The sequence below is a fragment of the Rhinopithecus bieti genome, unplaced genomic scaffold (genome assembly GCF_001698545.2).
Source record: "Rhinopithecus bieti isolate Rb0 unplaced genomic scaffold, ASM169854v2 scaffold_50922, whole genome shotgun sequence".
Classification (NCBI taxonomy): domain Eukaryota; kingdom Metazoa; phylum Chordata; class Mammalia; order Primates; family Cercopithecidae; genus Rhinopithecus; species Rhinopithecus bieti.
Window position 1 is genome coordinate 1,385,760 of NW_016820247.1, and position 22,057 is coordinate 1,407,816.

Below are 22,057 nucleotides of genomic sequence, written 5' to 3' on the forward strand. Positions count from 1 at the left end.
ACCAGCCTTTTTGGCTGCTACTTCTACCGAATGTAGTGCCATCTCTGTACACAAGATGGCAGGATCTGTTTAGTACAGATGGGGTTGCCATTTGACAGAAAGCCATGCCAGAAAAAGGTAAAATAAACACTAGAATTTAGCCATACTAGATTAGGAAAAATAAAACCTAAAACCTCAAGGGAGTTAGGCATTCACTTCGTAAGGTTAGCAAACAATTGCTCATTTAGACTAACCTCTAAATAATAAGTGGCTTTTTTGGTACCATTTTGAAAAAGCTTGTCTGGTACCAGAAACTATATACAGGTAATATGATTGATTTTTCATTTTCTTCTGCAACTGCTTTACTTCACATTTATAAGTTTGCATATGAATTGGAAATCCCAACTAAAGAATAAATAAAAGTTATCCGATGTAAAATTCTAAAATATATTTAAATGAGAACAATAGCTTTTGTATCACAATTTATTCAGTTTATCAGCATAATTTAATGACATTTCACGTTAAAATTGAAATGAGCATAAGAAGTTATAATCAAATATTTATTTGTATTAGCAATTCAATAAACAAACATAAGCTCCATCGCTTTTAAGTAGTATTCATTTAGAGGAGTAATAATTGTTTGGATGGGAAGGTGGTGAGCTCAGTTGCTCTTAAGTGGTATTCTACAATCTACGAAAACATTTCCCCCCCTTCAAACAACACATAATAAAAGCTAACAATTACATAGTGTTTGGAAGTATCAGATACTCATCAACGTACTTTACAGATTTTAACTAACTTTAACAACACAATAACCATGTGAGGTAGATGCCATCATAAACTGGATTTTGTAAATGAGGGGCCTGACACAGAGGGCTTAGGAACTTGTCCAAAGTCACACAAATGAAATGAAGCAGAGGTGGGATTTAACCCATGCACATTGACTGCAGGGTATACACACAAATAGAATGCTGTTTTGTTTCTCCTGCATAGCAAAGTAATAAACAGCACTATCAGGTGGGAATGGGTAAAATTTACATTTGAATAGGGGTTATGTTATTTCAAAGTTTTGGAAATAATTGCAGCAAACATTGTACTAGCAGTTCTGTTTCAGTTTTCTTTTTTCTTACAAATTTAAATTAAATTTATTTTTCAGAGATGGGACCTTGCTATGTTGCCCAGGCTGGCAGATTTGCACTCTTGGGCTAAGTGACCCTCCTGCTTCAGCCTCCCCAATAGCTGGGATTATAGGCGTGTGCCACCCTGTCTGGCTTAATTGCAGTTTTCTTAAAAAACAAACAAACAAACAAAGAATACTAGCATGCCTGTCGTTTTATTTTGCCTACTGGAAACCACCAGTTAAAACAAGAAGAAAACAGGAAAACCTCCAGTTAAGAGGGTTTTAGAAAAGTGTATTTCAGAAAAAAAATAATTGTACATTCAAAAGAGTGGTTGGTTCCTTTAAACTGTTACTAACAACCTAGAATCTCATTTTAGCAACATATCTGTGTGTATTTATGTACGTGCATATACTTGTGTGTGTATGTATTATGTTATGCACATATTCTCAATGATGAAAAATTTTTGTTCTCTGAGAATGGATTTTATCTGGCGATAATCAAAAGCATTATGAGCTAAAATGGGTAGATGATGTAGAATTGGGAAATATTAACTTGAAATAAATGTAAGTTTTGGGTAAAAATAATAAAATGGCCTTTTTAACATTTAGTTACCAACTATGCATTTACTTTATGAAACAAAGGATCCAAATATCTATGGAATCTAATTCTATCAGAAGGTAAGGCTCTCCCTCCTTGCCCAAGATATTTCTGCCTCACTTCACTGGGATAATAGGTGAGAAATTTAGACTGTAACTTCTTTGCATATGGACTCTATACTGTGTTCTAGATTATGCAACACGAGATACATATTGTGGTAAAATGAACATCCTCACATGTAATGCTATAATAATGTAGACATTTTAGTCACCCAGTAAAGTACTACCTTCATAAACAGTTCATCAGAAGAAATTTCCATTTTTATACTTGAATGAAACTCAGTCTTCATTCATTCTCACATTTTTGGGGAAAAAAATCATTTACCCACTCCAACAGTGGCTGAGATCCATTTGCTGTATGAAAATGCACTCTTCTCTCAGCATAATCTCTCTGCTGTCCCATAGACAGATTCGCTTAACCACTGCTGCCATCTGCTGGTCTTGTCATTGTTAGATTTTGGAAAAAGCAGTGCATAAGGCTCCAGTCAAGATGATGCAAAATGCAAGAATCATTAATAGGTAGTTTTGTAGACCCTGAATAAGAAAAAAAGAGTAACAGTGATGAATAAAGCCTGAATCAACTATACAAAATGGACAGACTCTCAAGATTGCTAGGGACCTGACTCACCATCTGCTCTAGCCACCTGTGTGCTTTTTTGCTACCCCTTCCAAGTAATCAGATTCTTACAAAATCCTGCAGAGCCTTATGAATTCACCCATTCGGTAAATAAATGTGGGTACCCACTAAGCTTCAGCATGTACCTTTATGCAGCCAATCATATAATATGGCAGACAGGAAGTAATCACAGAAAAGAATGTTATTATGTGAGAGGGGTGTTAATAATAAAGCAAACCACCATGGTTGTTTGAGAGTGCGTTGCAAGAATCTTAATGATGCTGGTTTGGAGGATGGGAAGTGGAGCTTCTAACTACAAGTTCTTGAATTGGCCAGGGGAATAAGGCAGCAAGTAGAGATTCCAGGTAGAAGGAATTTTATGTGCACAGTCCTGTTGTAAGAAAAAGCAAAATAGTTCCCAGGGACTGAAGGGAGGTCAGTGTGACTGGAGCAATGAAAGTTAAGTGGAGCAAGATGAGGTTGGAAGACCATGGACCTGAGCACTTGTTGTGCTTTGGGTCCTTTGGGTCCTTTTTTTTTTGAGACAGAGTCTCGCTCCATTGCCCAGGCTGGAGTTCAGTGGCACGATCTTGGCTCATTGCAACCTCCGCCTCCTGGGTTCAGGTGATTCTCCTGTCTCAGCCTCCCAAGTAGCTGGGATTACAGGCATGTACCACCATGCCCAGCAAATTTTTGTATTTTTAGTAGAGGCAGGGTTTTACCATGTTGGCCAGGCTGGTATTGAACTCCTGACCTCAAGTGATCTGCCCACCGCTGCCTCTCAAATTTGGGTCCTGCTTTTTCCAAACAAAGAGGAAGACATTAAAAAAACAGGCAGCTGGCTGTGTTAAAATTTCAGACTTTCACTGTGTAAAGCTCACACTTTTCTGCAGGATGGCAGACAGATTGGAGGGGCCAGAATGGCTGCAAGGAGACCAATTAGGAGGTGACTGTAGTCTTCCAGGGAAAAGATGATGAAGGGCAGATGGAGAGGTGGAGATGGATCTCAAGGGTGAGGAAGAAACAGAGAGGGTGTGAAGAATGACTTAGTTGGACTTGCCCAGTTATGTATAGGGTCACTGTTCTTAAAGATGGGAACCACTTCCCTGTGTTGCCCAGCCCATCTTTGAATTAACAAAGAAATACCTTCCTGTGTTAAGTAGAAATATTTCATTTCCTATAAGTTCCATCACTAGGAGTACAGATAGATCGATTTTAATATCTCTCCCACAAGATAAATCCTCAATCATTGAAAAATAACTCTTGTACATCCCTGGAGGCATCTCTTTTCCTGGTCAATATTTTAGCTCTTTGACAATTTTTCATATGGAATGGTTTCAAGCTTCCTTACTCCCCTGGCTGCTCCCCTCTGAATGACTGCCATTTTATCTATATCCTTCTTTATGTTTAAAGAGTCCAATTTATTTATTTATTTTTTTAGTGAAAGTACAGAGACTTGTTGCAAAGTGAAAAGTACATACTTGAGAAAGGGGAACATGGACATACTCAAGAGAGAATCATACAAGAGGGTTATGGTTCCTATTTTCATGATTTCTTTAACCGACGGGTGGAATATTCATGAAGATTCCTGGATAAAGGTAACAATTTCTCGGAACTGTGGTGTCACTAATTTTACACCAAATATGGGTGTTCCCGGAATTGTCATGGTGCTAGTGGGTGTGTGATTTGTATGTTAATGAGTGTGTGATTTGTATGTTAATGAGTGTATAATGAGGTCCTAGGTGAAACCTAGGGCAAATCCAGCACCATGTTGGGCTCAGTTGGTCTTAGCCAGCTTGATCCACACCCTGTTTTCAGGGTGNAGTGAAAAGTACATACTTGAGAAAGGGGAACATGGACATACTCAAGAGAGAATCATACAAGAGGGTTATGGTTCCTATTTTCATGATTTCTTTAACCGACGGGTGGAATATTCATGAAGATTCCTGGATAAAGGTAACAATTTCTCGGAACTGTGGTGTCACTAATTTTTACACCAAATATGGGTGTTCCCGGAATTGTCATGGTGCTAGTGGGTGTGTGATTTGTATGTTAATGAGTGTGTGATTTGTATGTTAATGAGTGTATAATGAGGTCCTAGGTGAAACCTAGGGCAAATCCAGCACCATGTTGGGCTCAGTTGGTCTTAGCCAGCTTGATCCACACCCTGTTTTTCAGGGTGCCTGGAATTTTCCTAATCTGTGACCACCCTGTATTATTTCTGTCTCATTCCCCCACCCACTTAAAGATTTCCATCCCTTATCCTTAAGGCTTGATGTGGGAGGAAGTCAGTCTTCTGCCTCTACTTCCTGCTGATTAAGGGTACTGGCTCTGCCATTGAGGGCATGGCAATCTCTGGCTGCCTGGTCTAAGGGTCCCAAGCATGGGTCATCAGGAGAGTCTGAATCCAAGGCAGAAGACTCCAGTATTCTAAGGGAAGGTTTGAACATTACAAGGTAAAACAAGACTAACACCTCTCTAATTTTAAATATATCTAAGATGACAATCAGAAAATCTAATTTAATAATACTATTTAATAATACTATTAGATCCTTTTAAGAAGGAAAAATAACAATGGTTTATGGGTAAGTCATTGTAGAAGACACATAAGGGTTCTGGAAAAAGTAAAAAGGAATGGAGAGGAGGCAACTCTAGGCATCAGTTGGCATCCTGCCTGCTTCAAATCTGCAAGGAATAGCGCTAGTGGCCTCCCTCTCTGGTGAAAATTCTGGCCACTGGGGTCCGACAGGTTAACAGCCTCACACTACCCAAATTTGGGCGAAACTTCAGGAAAGGTAGTGGGAATAGAATGCTGTGTCTTTGGGGCAAGAGTTGACTGACTTGTTGCGGGGAGTGGGTTCATAAAAGCAGGACCCTGGGCTCTGTTAGAGGCTAATCCTCAGGGCTAATCTGGATTCATGAGTATCTCTCCTAATGCTCACTCAAGGACTCAGTGAAGAACATGCACCAAAACTTGGGTTCCTACAGCCAGGCCATGCAAAGTGTAGGCTTAGGGAGACTCATTTCCCCCTGCATAGATGCAAGGGCTTAGAGGGTGGGGGGTGGTTCTGTCTTTGCTGCCTTGCAGCCAGATCAGCTTTGAGGGAAACCCAGAAAGGGAAGTTCTGAGTGGGCTCCCACAGGAAACAGGGTTGGGGCAGGATAGACAGATTGACAATAGGAACACATGACTCTCCTGGCTCCACAATGAAATTCTCACTTCAAAGAATGGACTTTTGTCTGGTTTCATTTTGTCTACTTCCCTCACACTTCCTTAAAGGTCTTGTTTCTAGTTTACGGGAAGAATGCAGAGATCAGAGGTAAATTTGTATAATAAATCTGAACAGAACAGAAACAAACTCCAGGATGGAGGGAATGTGAAAACTGTCAAGAAAAGTTCTCTTGTATTATTGGTTCGTAAGATTAATGCTAACTAATATGTAACATACATATATGTTATGTATTAATTAACAAAATTAAATAATTATGTTACTAAATAATATTTTATACATATATATGTGTGTGTGTGTGTGTGTATACATATATATATATTCCCTTTCTTCAACTTAAAGAATCAGAGTAGATTAATTTGCCTTTGTTTGATGACCAGAGATAGGTCTTCGTAAGTTAGGTTGGGGCCAGTTGAATTGTTTGATTCAGTGTGACCCTTAGCACTAACAGAAGCCACTCAAATCCCAAATTCTACAAGAAGTACCCTAAAACCTTGCCAAGTGCAGAACAGCTTATTTAAACACACACACAGACACAGACAGACACACAGACACACACAGACACACACACACACACACACACACCTGGCAGTAGGCTTTGGATTTCCCAGCACCTTTTTTTTCCTAGTTTTTAAGACTGCAATTCTCACCTAGATCCTGGTACTAATGCAGAATACGTATTCCATAAATATTTGTTCAAATAATAAACACACTAAGGTGATTTCCAAATATACTTTGTGAATTTGAAATTGATGCAATTACTTAAATTTAAAAAAATGGGTCTTCAATTACAAGCACTCTACAATCTAATTACATGAATACATTGCTAAGTGCTATTTTATTACCTATGCAGACAGAAGAATAATGTTCTTAGGGAATGAAAAATTTTTTTCCCCTTCAATGTTAAGATTCTGCCCAAACTGTCCAGTCTCCTTGAGAAAAAGACTGATTGTAGTTGGGCCACAGCAATGCTTTTCCTTCATCAAAGGTGGATGTTAACTCTTGGAAAGAGCACGCTAACATTCTTCCCAAAGCAGAAAGCTTTTCAACTTGGATTTCTGAAGTAGCTACTAAGATAATAGATTATCTCATTCTTCACTGAGGAGTAGCTTATTGACCTATACATTCTTGTGGTAATAACTGCCTGTGTTGGCATTACTGTAGACATACTGACTAAAGTGTGTTGGTAAAAATATAATTTATATCTAGCTTAAAGATGAATCTAAAATGAATTTCCCAATGAGTAATGGATATCAGATATAAAAGAATATCAGGGCCGGGTGCAGCCAACACTGTGAAACCCCATCTCTACTAAAATTATAAAAATTAGCTGGGTGTGGTCGTGGGCACCTGTAATCCCAGCTACTCGGGAGGCTGAGGCAAGAGAATTGCTTGAACCCAAGAGGTGAAGGTTGCAGTGAGCCGAGATTGCGTCACTCCACTCCAGCCTGGGCAACAGAGTGAGACTCCGTCTCAAAAAAAAAAACAAACAAACCAACAAAGAAACAACAAAAAAGAGTATCAGAAGTATGAAAACATTCAACTGAAGCACTGATGGCATTAAAACTAAATGGAATCATTAAAGTTCTTCACACAAAAGGTGCTTGGCGCTCAGCTTTATTCCTCGCAGCTGTAGGTTATAGATTCTTAAATATGCATCTTCAAGGACTGCTTTCAGATATATAACTGACAGCACCTGTAAGTCCTGCAGATAACAGGTTTGCTTTTGTTTTCTTCTCTAGAGTTTAGGGGGTTTTGTCTTGTTTCTACAAAATACTTTAAAATTATTCCTATGAGATTTAGTGTTTAGTTGATGATGCTTTTCTAAACTGATTGGCATGTAAGTATTTAAAATTTTTCTTTAAATCAGCTGTCAAGAGGCAATTAGGTGTCTGCAGTGAATGTTAAGTACCACTAGACATCCTTTAAATTTTGTTTGTAGACGACATATAAGATTTTTTGTTTATTTATTTATTTATTTAGTTAGTTAGTTAGTTAGTTATTTTGAGACAGAGTCTAGCCCTGTCGCCCAGGCCAGGGTGCAATCTTGGCTCAGTGCAATCTCCACTTCCCAGGTTCAAGCCATCTTCCCATCTCAGCCTCCCAAACAGCTGGGACTAGAGGCACACACGACCACAGCAGGTTAATTTTTGTATTTTTGTAGAGACAGGGTTTTGCCATATCGCTCAGGTTGGTCTTGAAATCCTGAGCTCAAGTGATCTGGCCACCTCGGCCTCCCAAAAGTGTTGGAACTACAGGCATAAGTCACCATGCCTGGTCCCAGGTTTTTTTTTTTTTAACTCTTTGCTTTCATCTTGGCCCTCTCTCTTCTTTTAATACTTGTAATCTTATCTTAGTCATTTTTTAAAATAGAAAAGAGCAAACAGTCATTTTCTTAGGTTTAGAAATCCTTATTTTATAAGAAAACTGGCCTAGCTAATGTAAATTGCACATTTCAGAAATATGGTACATGTGCTGTCGTGCTTTTTTTTTTTTTTTTTGCCTATTTTTACATAAATAATTAGCCAAACTTTAGAACCTACTCTAAAAAGTCTAGACAGAGCTTCACTGGGATTTTACAGGAATTATACTGAAGGTAATTGGAGAGAACTGCCTAATTGTAACAGTAAGGTGTTCCATCAGAAATGTGGCGAGTCTCCCATATTTTTTTCTGATCTTCTATGTCCTCTAGTAAATGTTTGTAGCAAAGTAAAATACAGTATTTTAAAAATCTGGCACACTACTTGTTAATTCTTTAATTAGATTTATGTATTTTTTATGGTTACTATTAATAGCATTTATTTTCCTCTTTTAACTGGTTTTGGTGATATATTGGAAGGCAATTCATTTTGGGCCTCAAGCCTTACTAAATGATCTTATTGGATCTTAAATTTTCAGTTGATTCTTTAAAATTTTATTTTAATTTTAATTTTGTCACCAATAAATTGAAATCACAATGCTTACATTTTTAAAAAATGTAATCTGCAAATGATAATCTTCTCATTTCTTTTCTTATATTTATTCATTTCATTTCTTATTCATGTGTTTCCAAACTAGCTAGATCTACAGAAAATATTGTATAATAGTATGGAGAAATCCTTGACTTCCAATATACAGAGAACTCTTATGTTTCGTGAAACTCAGGTATATAATTGCTATTTTGTTTTGATAGACATACTGTACCACTAAAACTTCCCTTTATTTCTAGCTTATTAAGAGGTTAGTATAGTATTATCACATCCTTTTCATATTTGATATGGTAGAGTAAATGAGATTAATTAATTTACATATTATGAACGATCCTTGCATTCCTGAATTAAACCCTATTGGGTCATAGTATATTAATCTTAAAAATTACTTTCCTACTTGATCTGAGGTGTCTCTTTAAAGATGTCTTGACCAAAACAAAACAAAACATTCCTCACTGTTTTCAGTACACCTTTAAATAAAGGACTCTAAAGAATGAGTACTAGACTTTTGGTTAGGGATTCTCTCTTTGAACAGGGTTCTTATATGTAGTTAACAGGATTTTCAATTCAGTATTGTTATTGTAGTCATGACCAAAATAATTTTCAAATGCTTTAATATAAGTCTGTACTTATATTACAGACTTATAAAATTTGTACTTCTTTATACCTATAATTACTAATAAACTATGATCACTAATTTATGATTTTCTAAGGCTTCAGCATCTTACATGAGATAATAACCAATTCTTTAACGTAAATAAATCATTTTTTGTGAGGTAGATGAAATATATGCAGAGAGATTTACAACATGTTTTTCGCACAGAGTTACTTTTTGTAGAACAGAACTCCAACTACAATAAATGAGAAATGTTCACGAAAGTAACTTACAGGTTTATAAATGTTTCAAGTTGTTCTTGGGTATTTAAAAAAATAAAAATTGTGATCACAGTCCACATATTTTTGAAACAAATTTATTATTTTTTAAATCTGTGAACATTACTTGCATTATCAAAAAAATGGATTAAATCAAAATATTTCATTTACAATGAAATGATGTTTTAAATCTAAAATTGAATAATCATTTTAAAGATCAGGTAGAAGTATGTTCACTTTATGGTTCTTAGAGATTAGCAACATTAATCTCGTTAGAACCAGGAATTATTTGCTACTACAACTGCATATTAAGACAAGTCTATGATGCCTTGACAGGGGGAGAGGTCTTTGGATCAATACTGTCTTTAATAAAATTCTTAGAAAAGACAGGGTCTCATTATGTTGCCCAGGCTGGATTTGAACTCCTAGGCTCAACTGATCCTCCTACATAGTTGGACTACAGGTAGATGCCACCATGCCTGGCTAGAAGGGGAGAAGTTCTCTGATTTTGTGTTTTCTTATTATTTCTTTCTTTTTCTTTTTTGAAGAGACAGGGTTTCACTCAGCTGTCCAGATTGCAGTGTAGTGGCATGATCATGGCTTGCTGCAGCCTTGACCTCCTGAACCCAAGCAATCCTCCCTCCTTAGCCTCCTGAGTGGCTGTGACTACAAGTGTTCACCATCACACCTGGCTAATTTTTAAATCATTTATGTAGAGATAGGGGTTTCGCTATGTTGCCTAGGCTGGTCTCAAACTCCTGGGCTCAAGCAATCCTCCCACAAGTGCTGGGATTACAGGTGTGAGCCACTGCTCCTAACCTGTTTTATTTTTCTATCGACAGTTTGGGCTAGGTTATATGACCCTTACCCCCAAAATTAACTGAGCATTTATTGTGTTCTTGGTAGTGTTCTTAGCACTTTACTCATATTCTCACAGCTCTCTTGATTGGTTATCCCCATTTTCAGATAAGGACTATATGCACAGAGAGGTTAAGAAACTTGGCCAAGGTCACACAGCTAGTATGTGACACAGCCAGGATTTGAACCTATTTGGACTCCTGAGACTATACCTTTTGTTGTTGTTGTTGTTGTTATTGCCCAGACTGGCCTCACACTCCTGGGCTCAAGTGATGCTGCTGCCTCAGCCTCCTGAGAAGTTGGGACTATAGATGCATGCCACCATGCTCGGCCAAGTGATTTTTAAAGAAAACACACACACACACACACACACACACTCTCTCTCTCTCTCTCTCTCTCTCTTACTAGAACTATTTGATGAATGCAATTTTAAATTCCCATCATTTACATTTGAAAAGGAAATGGCAATAGCCGCCTGTTACCATGCTGTTTTCTTACAAAATTGCTGGTTTGACATGGAGGCCTTTGGGAGAGTAGGAACCAATATAAACATCTATTCCCAAGGACGATTTACCTCAGGAGATACTTTAACCTTTAGGGTAAAAAAAAATTTTCATCTTGTTTATCTACTGTATTTTAAACAAATTTCCCACTCTCATATTTCATTGGATTATTTAAAATCACTTCAGGGAAATTTAAGTCAACGACAGCATTTTTCCATTAGAGATGGAGTGGAGAGAGACATGATGTTACACTATAATTATCATAGCTCTAGTATTTTCTTTCCTAATTAGGCATTATCACATTCTGAACGTTTTATCTGTCAAATCCATTCATGGGTTGTCTGCCCTGGACCTAGGCACCACAGGCAGTTTTCAGAAAATAATGCAAACATAATATTAAATACTTTACTCACCTGGATGCATTCCCATTTTCTTTTCTTTTTTGAGATGGACTCTTGCTCTGTTGCCCAGACTGGAGTGCAGTGGTGTGATCTTGGCTCACTGCAACCTCCGCCTCCTGGGTTCAAGTGATTCTCCTGCCTCAGCCTCCCAAGTAGCTGGGATTACAGGCACACACCACCGCACCTGGCTAATTTTTTGTATTTTTAGTAGAGACAGGATTTCACCATCTTGGCCAGGCTGGTCTTGAACTCCTAACCTCATGATCCACCTGCCTTGGCCTCCCAAAGTGGCGGGATTACAGGCGTGAGCCACCGCACCTGGCCTACCCCATTCCCATTTTCTAAGTCTGCCCTTTCTTGTACATACCTTTATTTCCTTAAACATGAAGACGCCCCACATTGCAGCTATAAATCCTGGACCCTTAAATAAAAATATAAACTTTAATTAAATTGGATATTTACCTATGACTAGATTCTATATAAATATAGTAAGTTAAAGACAATATAAAAATGTTTTCAGGGGAATCTACCCATAATATCAACCCTAATTCCACACTAAGCTACACATTAGGTGATACTAAGTAAAAAAATGAAGACTTTTTTTTCGTTTTCTTTTCTTCATGGTCTTCATTTTTATTATTTTGATGATATTATAATATTTTGTGCCACATAATACTTTAATATGTTTGACATAAATTATTTTTATAAACACATAGCTTATTTTTTCCATTGACCTAGTTCCTTAGGATACTAGAAATGGGATTAATAAGAAAAAGTGTGCACAAGCTTCTAACTTTCTTTGGCATGAGATAATCTCGTAACTGAAGAAATTTTGGCATATTATTTTTGGCCTAACAAATAATGTACATGTGGAAGTAGCTCGTGCTTTAAAAAAATTTTTAACTGATATTACTGCAGAGCAAGTCTGGCTAGCACTAAATACCAACGAATGCTAAAAAAAGGTTTATGGGAAGATTAAAATAAACATGTAAGGAAAAACAACAGGGGTTTCTGGGCAGGAGACAAAGAAAAGAATGAAATAACATGGGACAGAGGAAATGAGAAGAAACAGGTAAAGAAAAGGAATGATTCTGTAATTTGTAAACTTTAAGCTATTCAAGTTTGGTGGTAATTCTTCTTAGCTGAGAATGAAGAAAATTGGAATGTGGGTTAATTGTGGTCTTTGTAGAGAAGGTGTATTGTATTAGCATTTTTATGATTGCTCTTCAAACCCTGAGAAACTCTGGAAGAGTTTTAAATAGATTTCAAAATGTTTTTCCCCTATTACTACTCCAACTGTCTAAAGAACTGAGTCAACAACGTTTGATTCCACTCTTGGTGTGTAAGTGAAGCAAAAGAATACACTCCTCTCTGTTTATCAGTATCTGGAAAGTCAACACCAAAAAAGCCAGAGAAATAGGTCAAAGGAACTGTCTTTTATCAATGATATAAGTTCCTAAGCCTCAAAATCCAAATCATAAAAGAAGCATATGGGTCTTTTAGGCAACCCCACACTAACTTTCAGCAGAATAGGAGGAAACAATAGAACAGGGTACCATATTAATGTTATGCTAATCACTCAATAATTTTTAATCTGAAAATCCATTTCCCTTCAGAGAACATGGTACAGGACAATACCACGGGGTTTCATTGACCTTTGAAGACTCTTGTCTGATTGTTTTCTAAATATGAGTTTAGGCATGGCCTAAGAGTTATTGTGAGTAATGTGGTTATAGGAAGGGTGCTTTGGTAAAAGTAATGCAAGCGTAGGTCAAGGTATGTACTGACTCTTTGATTCAGGCCACGGAGAGCCAAATAGGAAGGATATCTTAATAGGAGATACAACAGTTGGTAATTTGGATTGTGTATTTTCCTTTTGTAAATTAATGTATGCTAGGTGTAAATCAGCTTTTGAAAACAAAGTGAACTCGCTCCTATCTTGAGAATAAGCTGATTCAGTTTAGAATTGTCAAGGAAGACGTGGAGCAGAGGTAACAGCTCCTGCTAGGTGACTTTTTTCTTTCTTTCTTTTTTCTTTTGGCTTTTTAAATGGAATGTTATTTGCTAATAAACAAAATGGATACTACTTTCAGGAAACTCAGTCTAGTTACCACTGGATATATAACTACGGGAATATGTATACCTGGGAAGAAAAGCACTGCTGGGATATTAAAAATGTATTCTGATAAAATTGATTGACCATATTCATAATTGTTGAAACTAGGTGATAGGTTAGTTTGACATTTTATGTTTAAAAAAGTTTAAAAAATCTAGCCCTTCCAAAAAAATAAAACAATGAAGACTATAAGATTGTTGAGGGTAGGGACTAAATCTTTTCTGTCTGTAGATAAGGTTGTCCTTGGATAAAGTGACTAAAATAAAACCAAGCAAAGGCCTGGTAGCAATAGGGACCTATTCCTTCACCAACTCCAAATACCTGTCCTTCCCAGATAACAAGCACCAAGCGCACAAGGTAAGAAAGTTACACCTGGTGAGTGAGAAAGCTCTGCTTCCATTACAGTTTTTCAAGAATAATCTCTGTGATGGGCAGGTCGCCGAAAGCCACAGTGACCACTCTCACTGATCCTCTGCCCACACCCACCTACTTCAGTGGTTTATTTCCTTTGAATTAGCCTTTCATTTTGTCCTCAGTCTTTATTCTAACTCAAAACAAGAAACAATGGTAGAAAAACCAACTGTCTTTCTACTATAAAAGTTTTGTGAAGGATCCTGTTTGTTTTTCAATGTTGCCTTTAAGAGATCCCATATGATAAATTCTACTAAGAATTCAACGCAAAAAAGAAGTAATTGGTCTGTTCTGAGGAAATAATATGCTGCTAATAATAAGAATTACTTACCCCATTGCATTATCCTTTTGAAAACACTAAGTAAAGTTTAATGTTTAATCACAGCAACTATTTGCCGTTTACACTATTTGCTCCCTTTCTTGTCTTTACCACGGTTTTATTTTTTATTTGTGTTTGTATTTCTATTTGTATGTGTGGCTTAATTGCATCTGTGTATTTTAGAAAAAATTGTCTCAAAACCTTCTTGGAGAACTCACATCTGCTCAATACTATAATTTGAGTAAAAGAAAAAAAATCACTATCATATGATAAAGATAAAAGTTTGCATTTGATGTAAATAATGACTTGTCCTATTTTAATAAATATTATTCCTCCTTATGTAGTGGAATTCAATATTTTCAAATAACATTTGCATCTATAGCCAAGGGACACATCATACTGTATACTTCTCTCTACAAATTTGCTTTTGTGCATTTAACAGGTAAACTTTACACTCACTGCCTGTCACTTCTAAGATTAAGTGTCCTTGAAATAAGGAGGAACAAATCCCTTGTTGGAAAGAATTTGGGTCCTTTGCCATTTCAATTGTGAAGAGTTTAGACCTACAGAAATTCTTCATAACTTGCTAGATTTTCCCTCAGCAGAATTAAAAATGTTAAAATGTGGGTTCTTTAAATTTTAAAGAAAAAGTCCTTTATTATTTGAATTTAGTTACATTTGAAAGTTAACTATTTTACAGAGTAGAACTGTCAAAATATACTGTTTGATACCCAGGGTTTATATCAAATTTTATCAATGGTTTTTAGACTAGACATTATTTCTAAAAAATCAGTTTTCTAGCTTTACACAGGTATGCAAACACTAAAATGTTTTAGATAAATTTTGTTAGTGATGATGATTTTGGAAGCAGGGGATGCAGTTGAATGCTGGTTAGCAATCTACAATATCTAGGGTAGACCTAAAAGCCCAAATGAAAGCAGTTCCTATATGTGTATATCAGTCCTAGTACCTTAGTAAACCTGAAACAAATTCTAAATTAGATTCCATGCTGATGGCAGAAAGTAGCACTGTGTACTGGGAACCCTGGACTTAAAAGTCTTCGGATTTTCCCTAGCTATGTGACTTCAGATATATTCTTAGCTATTGCCTCAATTTTCTCATCTTCAAAATGGGAATAATCTTACGAGTACTTATTTTGCCTATGTAAAAAAAGTTTTTCTATTATCTATGTTTTATATCATTGGCACCTAAAAAAACGGATGAAGCAAATTGTATTAAGTATGCTGTAATAAGTGGTATCATCCAGAGACAACACCTTGCTTTAGCACTTTCAGAAAGTTTTGCTTAAAAACAGTGAAGTATCGGGAGGCTGAGGCAGGAGAATGGCATGAACCCAGGAGGCAGAGCTTGCAGTGAACCGAGATCGTACAACTGCACTCCAGCGTGGGCAAAAAAAAAACAAAAAACAAAACAAATAAACAACCCCCCCCCCCCACACACAAAACAAAAGAAAAACACAGTGAAGTACCATAGGAAGAGGTGTCTGAAGTACTTTCAATCTCACAGAATTGTCAAGACATTGATGTGGTAATAGGCATAAAATCATTTTTTATATTTATAAACTTTTATATAAGGAGAGCATAATAGTTATAAATAGCAAATTACGATGTCTCTAAAATGACATTAGATAAACCAATCAAACCAAAAACTGCAAGGGTATTAAAGATTAAGGATTAATAGCCCTGCTAAAATGAGGTGAGAAATGTTCCTTAGCAATCAAGCACATGAAGATTCAAGAAGGTCACTTTGTCTATCTGAATCCATTCATTGCACTCCTAAAATATCAAACTCCATGACAGTCTTTAGTGATACCCTAACAGTGCTTCAGAAAAATTGGGATTACATTTATAAAATGAAAATTTGGAGAAACAGTTCAGCTACTTACAGCAGTGATTATTGGAAAACTGACCACAGCACTCAGAGAGTGATTTGCTATGAACCAACAGCAGGTAGCTATTGCCCAAAGTACTCCTGACAGGAATCCTGAAACACAAAGACAACACACATTTGCAGACCATGTTTCCCTCCTGAAGAACTCACACTTGAGCTACAACAGGAATATCAAAGTGCACGTATAAATACATTCCGATCAATGTTGTTGGCCAATATGGAATTTTGAGCTGTGTTTTATTGTTATTTTAGGATCAGGTAATTTCTCTACTCTTGCCTGCTATGGGTAGAGTGATCGATGCTTTCACATTATCGGTATTAAAGTATCCACAGTAGTAAAAGAGGTAGAGATTGGGTGGTGAAAAGGGGCCTAGGGGACATACTGAACCCGAACATTCTCTGCAAATATCATTTACTGTAACCCATAGATATTAATAAAATGAATCAGAATGATGCTACGGCCAAGAAAACAAAACAAAACAAAACAAACAAATAAAAACCCTATAGTATTTAAGTAAAAATACCAGCTAAAACTTTCACAGTACTTTAGCTAGGCATTCAGTAAAGTATTCTAGCATTTTCTATATGGTGGCATTCTTTAGCATAAATCTGTTAGGCATTCAGAACAAGTCTCTGACTTATGCTTTATTTTTGCCTTTAAAAGATTTTACTTGTGGACCTACATTCCAAATTGAATTATAATAAACTCCTAAATGAGATTTTTTTAAAAAAACGATCAATGCCTAATGAATTAAGTCCAAAAGCATGTATGTTTAACATATGTCTTTTCTGAAGTCATCACAATCTCTTCTTACATTTTGTAGAAACTGTTTTCCCAAGTTATTGCGTATTCCTATTTGTTGATATATGAACCCTTAGATAGTGAAAAAGAAATAGTAAAGAATGAAGTTCAATACAGAAGATGTTTGGCACAGGAAATATCTTATTAATAGATTTATTGTTTAAGTTTTAGGTTCTGTAATAATGGCCAACATTTCATATTCAGTTTCAAGGATTTAAAATACCTCATATTTGGTGGTGAACTGGGAAAAAGTAATTAGGGGGAATGAACACACACACACACACACACACAAACACAAATACACCACACATACACACAGAGGATGGCTTTGTTTCCAGAAGAAACGTATTCAAGTTAAATGAGTTGTAGATGATACTTTCATATAGTAAGATCTGTAGTACATATTCTTACCTGGTAGGACTGCTTCAGGATATAGTTTAGGACTATTTTTCATGGCTATGCAGTAGGCCAGAAAGTAGACAGTACTTGTAAGAAAGATGCCACTGAAGTGTGCAAAAACATAGTCTAAATCTGAAAATAGAGATTAAAAACTCTCAAACACCATTTTCATCATTCCAGATATATTTAGATTTCTGAAAATAAACTCACCAAAATTAACCTTAAAGGTAAAGAAACCATTAATCAGGCTGGGCGCAGTGGCTCACACCTGTAATCCTAGCACTTTGGGAGGCTGAGTTGGGTGGATCATGAGGTCAGGAGATCAAGACCATCCTGGTTAACACGGTGAAACACCGCCTCTACTAAAAACACAAAAAATTAGCCTTGTGTGGTGGCAGGAGCCTGTAGTCCTAGCTACTCGGGAGGCTGAGGCAGGAGAATGGCGTGAACCCAGGAGGCGGAGCTTGCAGTGAGCGGAGATCATGCCACTGAACTCCAGCCTGGGCGACAGAGCGAGGCTCGGTCTCAAAAAAAAAACAAAAAAACCCCCCAAAACCATTAATTATATTTAATCATCCTAGTTTTCTACATGCTGTTCATATAGAATTTTAATTAATATATTTAAAATCTAGATACACTAAGTAGTAAATTTGTTACTATAATCAAAACTAAAGGCTAGTTTTTATGATCATCTGGTAAAGCTAAATAAGAAACAATGAATTATGTAACTATGATGTTAATACCTCCCTTTTAAAAATAGGCATTCAGGCCTAATTTTACTAATGACAATAGAAATTATAGCAAATCCTCAGGTTGACCACAGTGAAGATGTGAATGAAAAAAATTGGGGGTGCTAATTTTAATAGGATCCATTGATGAATGTGGAGACCAGCATCTCTGTTGCAGATGACAGCTGTACAGAAGGCTATTCAGGAAGTTAATCCAGAGAGGGTTTTATTCAATTGTTGATTATAAACCTAAGTACATGGGGGAGTTAATATCACATGATGGTGGCCCAATCTCGGAAAAATTCCAACTCCACTGACTGTTTAAGCAGATGGGACTGTGGCCACACAGATGGGTGCACTACAGGTTCTTGGCTGGGAAAGCCATGTTGGACTCAATGTTTCTGTCCCCTAAAATTTTGACAAAGATGAGTGGCCATGTTTAGGAAGTAAAGCTTAACAGACAGAGAGTTTGTCTGTTGCTCTAAGTCTTAAATCCTACTTCTGGATCATGTAAGGGCAATACATCTGTATATGGACCACCACAAAGGAAAGCAAAATACAGTGATTAAAAGCATAGACCACCTGGGTGCAAATCCTCATTTCAATGCTCACTAACTTTGGGGCTTGGACAAATCATCTCATGTCTCTGTCTTAATTTTCTCAAATGTAAAACTAAGATAATAAGGGTATTAGTTGCTATGAGAATTAACCGAGTATTTATAAAATACTTAGGACAGATCACATAGTACATATGTGTTGTTAAATAAATGAAATAAAAAATAATCCTCCCTAATTATTTTTGAATAAACTGGGATAAAGTGTTCCCATCACATTACATTCAGAGTTGTCACAAGCAAGACCCCTAAGAAGCCATTGTTCTCTTTGTGTAGAGATTGTTGAGGACATTGTTTATTATGTCCCTGTACCAAGAACATCTGTGCTCCTGAACAATTAGTTTTTTTTTTATCTTGTGCTCATTGAATCATGAGACTGATCTGATTTCCCTTGTGCCTACAAGGACTCTAAGAGCCAAATTTACGCCTCCTTTCTAGCAAGTATGCAAATATAGTACAAGGATTTTAGACTCATTTCTGGTTCCTTTTATACACCCATTCTTGTTTTTCTTTCTTTAGTGAGACCTTATTTTAATTTATCCTATGCTATTCTATTTTGTTAGTTTTGTCTTTTGTAAAATGCAAAAAAGTATTTGCGTAAAATTTTAACAAAAGAAGGAAATCAATAAAAGGTTTGAATAATATACATGGGGCTAACTACAAAAAAGAAGACGGAAACTATGGCATCAACTCAGTCTATCCTTTCTGTTAAAGTTGAGTTCAAATCTCCACTTCTTTAATAATTTTTCCCCCATGAATTTTGCCCTCCAAATTCTCCTTTATCTGAACAGAGGTCACATTAATTTTCTGTGCCATCTGATTTAGAACTTTATGAATAATCTTATTCTCTTATCATTTCATGGGTGTAAGTCATGCTGCAACATAATCAGAGGATCCCCAAAGTAAACACTCATTCATCTCCTTTTGAACCTGTACAAGGCTATTGCATATAGTATTGTGTTTACTCCTGGGAGATTAATTCTATCAGTGGAAACTGAGAGATTAACAGGAAACATTACGCTGGGCCTTCCAGTGCAGGACTCTGTGCTTGAAAAATAATATCCTCTGACCATATAGGCTATACATTAACCTTTACCTGATTTTAAAGTACTATACACTATACTTTAGCCTTTTTAAAAGAGCAGAAGTGTACATATTTTCCCAGAGATCATCTAACTGAAAAATAATTTCCAAATCTTACTGGAAAGTCAGAAGCCATGTAAGATCCAAGTAGTTGAAAAGAGTCCTGACTAAAGTTGGTTGCATTTGTGTGTTAAAGATCATACGAAAATACTCAATCCTTTATTATTTTTTGTCTTCAGTGCCTTTCTAATTCACCACTTACAATGACAAAGAAAGATTGAATCGACCCATCAATATTTACTATTATCACAATTCTTTTTATATTCATACAAATATATATTAATAAAGTAAGATAACTTTTTATTCTCACCATATTGGCTTGCCCCTGCATATATACTATCATTTCTTTTGCTGTGGTCCTTGATATAGATGATTGGCACAAATGTAGATCCATAGAGTACGCCAGATATCACTGCAAGACTGCAGCCCCTTACAAAACAAATAAATCACTATTAATCTTGCCCAAAGCAATATTTCTCACAAACGTACAAATGGAATCATAAACATGCTTCAAAAGGCAAATCACAAACAGGCAAAAAGCACCCATTTATCTCAAGCTCTGTGACTGACAGAAGTCACAGAAATACCCTGCACTATTAAAGTGGCATCAGGACTAGGACAGCTTCGGTCCACCAGTGTCTAATTTTAGAAGTACATGATTTATAGAAATTAAAATGGATTATAAGTTGTTATTACATGAATGAGAATATTGCTACAGTTGTACAGTCTACATAAATAAATTTGGCACTCTAATTAAACTGAGATATCTATATACTGACACCATGCTTTATGCTTTTTTAAAAATTTTAACAGGCCATACTATTCAGCACAGAACTAGGACAGACTAAGTACTAAATGCATGTTTGTTGAAAACAGCTATTGAAATCCATGAACTTGCCTATGCCTTAGTTGTCAATGCCATGGTCAAGAGGAAGTGCTGATTTAATTAAATAATCTGGGTATTTCAGACAAAACATTCCTTTTCATAAAAAGAAAATGTTTCATTTTCAGCACTGGAGTCAGAATTGGACTGTATCTGCATGAAGCAAGCATTTCCAATGATTGTAGGGGGAGGTGATTCATATTTTGGAACAGTTCCTTGAAGTTAACACAAAGGACGATGACAGAAGACAGAAAACAGGCCAGGCGTGGTGGCTTTCGCCTGTAATCCCAGCACTTTGCCACTGCACTCCAGCCCAGGCGACAGAGTGAGACCTTGTCTCTAAAAAAAACAAAAAATCACACAAAAAAACCCTCCAAACAGAAAACAGTTGTAGGCAAAAACAATTCCCTCCAAAGCTTAAAAACTAACTTAGTCAATTTAAATAGTACTATAAGTAATATGAGCCTGCACAAACTCACAAGACCACCTTGGCAACATGTTCTACTCATAGTGGAAATCCTTGTGTCATGTGAGGTCTGGACTTCATAGCCATGGAGCATCCCAAACACAGAGAAGACTTTAGGCCTAGCTAATTACAAGACAACTAACAATATTTTTCTTAACAAATATCTTAATGAAGGGGAGATTTTGTGAAAAAAAATTTGAAAAAATTTTTTGTTTGAAAGATTGGTTTTATTCTGATGCAAAACCAGCAACATATTTATTTCTTCCAAAGGTGGTTACTCTTTCATTCATTCAAATTATTCAAATATTTATTATCTACTATGTGTCAGGTGCTGCTTTTTCCCCTGTAAAGATAGTATATATACTATCAAAAAGAAGATTTTCTATTCTTGAGTCAAAAGGTGCCACCACATGAAGTTTAAAGCAGCCATCAAATGTAAAATGCAAGCTATAGACTAGTGTGTATTTTCATATTTATTTGGAAGTCCAAAAACCAAAACAGAACAATGACAAAAACAACAACAACAAAAAAAAACACTGTAAAGTAGAGGGACTGATGTTGAGCCCAACTCTCTGAGTCCTTATGGAGATAGAGGGAGTAGGACCCACACGGACACAGAATATTCCACTATATTTGACAATGAATGTCTGGAATTATATAACTGTCTAAATACAGGAGTGTGGGGATTCCCAGAGTAGGGTGGACATCCTGGGTGGTGCAGTGCTAGACAAGCTTATTGCCTAATCTGATTGTGACTGCTGAGAGCAGGTTGGTCACAATACTACCTCTTTTACTTTAGCTACACAAGTCATGCAAAATTAGGTTGCTTTTATTATCTACTTATCATCTGGAGAGAAATGCAATGATTTAGTAATTACTCAAAGCAGTTGAGCTCAAGGGCATCTGTACCTAAAATTCAGCAGGGGACAAACAAAACCTTGCTGCATGGAGATAGAAGTCAAAGCTTGCATTACTATTTTCTTCTTGAACTCAGATGAACATTACTTCATGCTGGTAATCACTGCTTTAACCAAATATGAAACAGAATAATAGAGCAAA

General features: G+C 36.4%; 1 protein-coding gene across 3 annotated transcripts in view; it reads right to left on the reverse strand.

The window, feature by feature from the left end:
- Positions 1–444: 444 nt before the first annotated feature.
- The window catches only part of TMEM144 (transmembrane protein 144), a 70,139-nt gene continuing 48,526 nt past the window's right edge, over positions 445–22,057 (reverse strand). For 2 of the 3 annotated variants that reach the window (XM_017859695.1, XM_017859696.1), the window contains exons 8-12: positions 19,960–20,078; positions 17,177–17,296; positions 15,959–16,056; positions 11,574–11,627; positions 3,166–3,522 (exon numbers count right to left, since the gene is read on the reverse strand). In XM_017859695.1, coding sequence (XP_017715184.1) covers positions 3,379–3,522; positions 11,574–11,627; positions 15,959–16,056; positions 17,177–17,296; positions 19,960–20,078 — 535 coding nt within the window. In that variant the 3' untranslated portion in view covers positions 3,166–3,378. Of the gene's footprint in view, positions 2,291–3,165; positions 3,523–11,573; positions 11,628–15,958; positions 16,057–17,176; positions 17,297–19,959; positions 20,079–22,057 lie in introns of those variants that run through there. The other variant, XM_017859697.1, reaches the window with a different exon arrangement.